Source organism: Pyxicephalus adspersus, chromosome 4 (genome assembly GCF_032062135.1).
Source record: "Pyxicephalus adspersus chromosome 4, UCB_Pads_2.0, whole genome shotgun sequence".
NCBI classification, from domain to species: Eukaryota; Metazoa; Chordata; class Amphibia; order Anura; family Pyxicephalidae; genus Pyxicephalus; species Pyxicephalus adspersus.
In genome coordinates this window covers 39935776-39938712 of record NC_092861.1, presented here as the reverse complement: position 1 = coordinate 39938712, position 2937 = coordinate 39935776, and the positions used below count along the sequence as shown (strand labels likewise).

General features: G+C 53.7%; 1 protein-coding gene across 1 annotated transcript; it reads left to right on the top strand.

Moving 5' to 3' along the window:
* Positions 1-367: 367 nt before the first annotated feature.
* On the top strand, positions 368-2732 carry CHST2 (carbohydrate sulfotransferase 2). Its single transcript, XM_072407909.1, has one exon. The coding sequence runs from the start codon at positions 791-793 to the stop codon at positions 2051-2053; it is 1263 nt and encodes a 420-aa protein (XP_072264010.1). The 5' UTR covers positions 368-790; the 3' UTR covers positions 2054-2732.
* The last annotated feature ends 205 nt before the right edge of the window (positions 2733-2937 follow it).

The window sequence follows — 2937 nt, the reverse complement described above, 5'->3', positions numbered from 1 at the left end:
CTTGGAATGCATGATGTACATGTGATGCCCCCTGGGGGTTGTGGCCTGGACTGCATAGGGTACATGTGATGCCCCCTGGAGGTTGTGGCCTGGACTGCATAGGGTACATGTGATGCCCCATGGGGGTTGCAGCCTGGACTGCCTGGGGTACATCTGGAGCCCCCCCGGACTGTATAGGGCCCATGCCGCGCCCCCTCTGGCCCCATCCCCCGCTCTCCTCAGCCTCCCCATCACAGTGAGAAGAGTTCGCAATGCATAGAGACAGCTCTGCATAGACGGGGTGGGCGTGTCGTGCTGAGTGACAGCTGTGTCGGCCAATGATGGGGCGGGCCGGGCAGTGACATATCAGCATCCCCTGTCCATATTGTGGCGAGCAGTGTACGGAGCGCAGTGTGCGGGGAGGCAGCGATCGGAGGACTCGGCCATCACACAGCGGGGTGACGGCGGCTCCGGTACTGATGGGCAGCCGCTAAGCTCAGAGCCGCGCCTTCTCCGGTGACCGCTCCGCCCCGGGCTATGTCCCGTTCCATGGTGACCAGGACGGGATCTGCGAGAAGTTTTCCCGGCTCCGGAAGGGGATTGGTGGGATTTCCTTCCCTAACGTGCGTCATGATCCCCGCACGATGAGATGCAGGCAGCGCTGATCGCGCCGGGCTGACGGATGGGGATCTGGGCGAGCTGCCCCCGACATGAAGCGCAACTCCTAAAACTTTCCCATGCATGGCGGATTGTCCGATCGGCCGGCTGCATAGCGCACTTCACATAACGATCGTTATCGGCTGCCCCCAGGATGAAAGTGTTCCGCAGAAAGGCGATCATCCTGTGCCTGGGCTATGTGCTGCTGCTGGTGCTCACCATGCTCAATCTGATGGACAAATGGCACAAAGAGCCCCAGCAATGTAACGAGCAGGTGCGCTATACCCCGTACCGCTCCGATGTCCGCTCCCTGTACCGGCCCTCCCCCCCCAGGAAGCGGCAGCTGCTCTATGTCTTCACCACATGGCGCTCCGGGTCCTCCTTCTTCGGGGAGCTCTTCAACCAGAACCCCGAGGTGTTCTTCCTGTACGAGCCGGTGTGGCATGTGTGGCAGAAGCTTTACCCCGGGGACGCCATGTCTCTGCAAGGAGCTGCCCGCGATCTCCTCAGCGCCCTCTACCGGTGCGATCTGTCTGCCCTGCAGCTCTACAACACAGCCGGGGCCAAGAACATCAGCACGCTGGGCATCTTCGGGGCCTCCACCAACAAGGTCATCTGTTCTGCCCCCATCTGCTCGGCCTATAGGAAGGAGGCAGTGGAAATGGTGGACGAGAAGGTGTGCAAGAAATGCCCCCCGCAGAGCCTGAGCATGCTGGAGGAAGAGTGCCACAAGTACAACACCGTCGTCATTAAAGGGGTGCGCATCTTTGACATCAACGTGCTGGCTCCATTGATGGTGGACCCTTCCCTGGACCTGAAGGTCATTCACTTAGTCCGGGACCCCCGGGCCGTGGCCAATTCTAGGATCAAGTCCAGGCACGGCTTGATCAGAGAGAGCCTACAGGTGGTCCGTAGCCGGGACCCCAGGATCCGCCGGGTTCCTTTCATCGACCCCGGACACAAACTGAACAAAAAGGACGGCTCTGACTATCACGCCATCGGAGCCATGGAGGTGATCTGTAGCAGCATGGCCAAGACTCTCAGGACTGCCTTCAACCCACCGAGCTGGCTCAAAGGGAACTACATGGTGGTCAGGTACGAGGATCTGGTGGTGGATCCCATTAAGACCCTAAGGCAGGTCTATGGCTTTGTCAATCTTTCCGTCAGCCCCGAGATAGAAAAATTCTCGCTGAACATGACGAGCGGCCCCGGCTACTCCTCCAAACCCTTCGTGGTGTCTGCCCGCAATGCCACCCAGGCGGTCAGTGCTTGGCGGACAGCGCTGACCTTCCTGCAGATAAAACAGGTGGAGGAATATTGCCAGGTGGCTATGGACCTGTTGGGTTACCAGACCGTCTCCAACCAAGCAGAAGTCAAAGATCTTAGTAAATCGCTGCTAAGAAAACCCATGTTATGAACTTCTAATGCTGATTGACCCAATGCTTGCAACACTTCCCAACAACCAAATGTCCGCAGTTGTCTTTTCTTCCAGTAAACTCATGCCACGTCTCCACAATTCATCCGTTTTCCATAGAATTATAGGGGGGGGTTGGTGTCCGATGTTCTGTTTCTCCTCAGGGCCCATTGATTTGATATGATGAAGGTAAAAGTAGATGTGATTGGTCCCTGAGTTATTTCCCCATAACATTGCTCCATAAGGGGTTAATCTGGAGAACATAAATTGCTGGATAGTTTAATCTTTATTTTACAGCCAATCACAAGTCTTCTTTCTGAACATGTGTTTGCTGCTTTACACATCATCATTGCTCTTTGCAGTGTTGTATTGAGGAAGCTTTTTGGCTGATCAATAGGGATCATCCTTTCAGTGTGCCCTGAGGACCTATGTAAAATCTACATCCAATTCTCCCCTCCTACATGGGAAATGGGCTTCTGGTCTTGTACTGTCACATCTCATATTCTTTGGTTATAGACATGGAAATGGTCTTTGTTTAGTTTATTTGGTGAGAGTTTTGTTTACATGATGACTGGAGAGCAGTGAATCCCCCGTACGGCATGCTTTGGTGCAGTGGGGCATTATAACTGTACAGTATGCCTGCTTGGCAAACCAATAAATGTGCTGTTATAACAACACCAAACTTCAGTTTTCTTTTGTCATTTTTCTTGCATTTGTGGTGAAAGCGATACAATAATGTCTCACATTTTGTCATTATACCTCCTGAATCCCACAGAAATTAGCGTCTGCTCCTTTAATCTAGAATGACGGCATTCCCACCTGGTAGGTGATCAGGGTTTGTATAAGGAGCTGCTTTGGTGAACTCGTTTAGTAATTATCTATTAGTG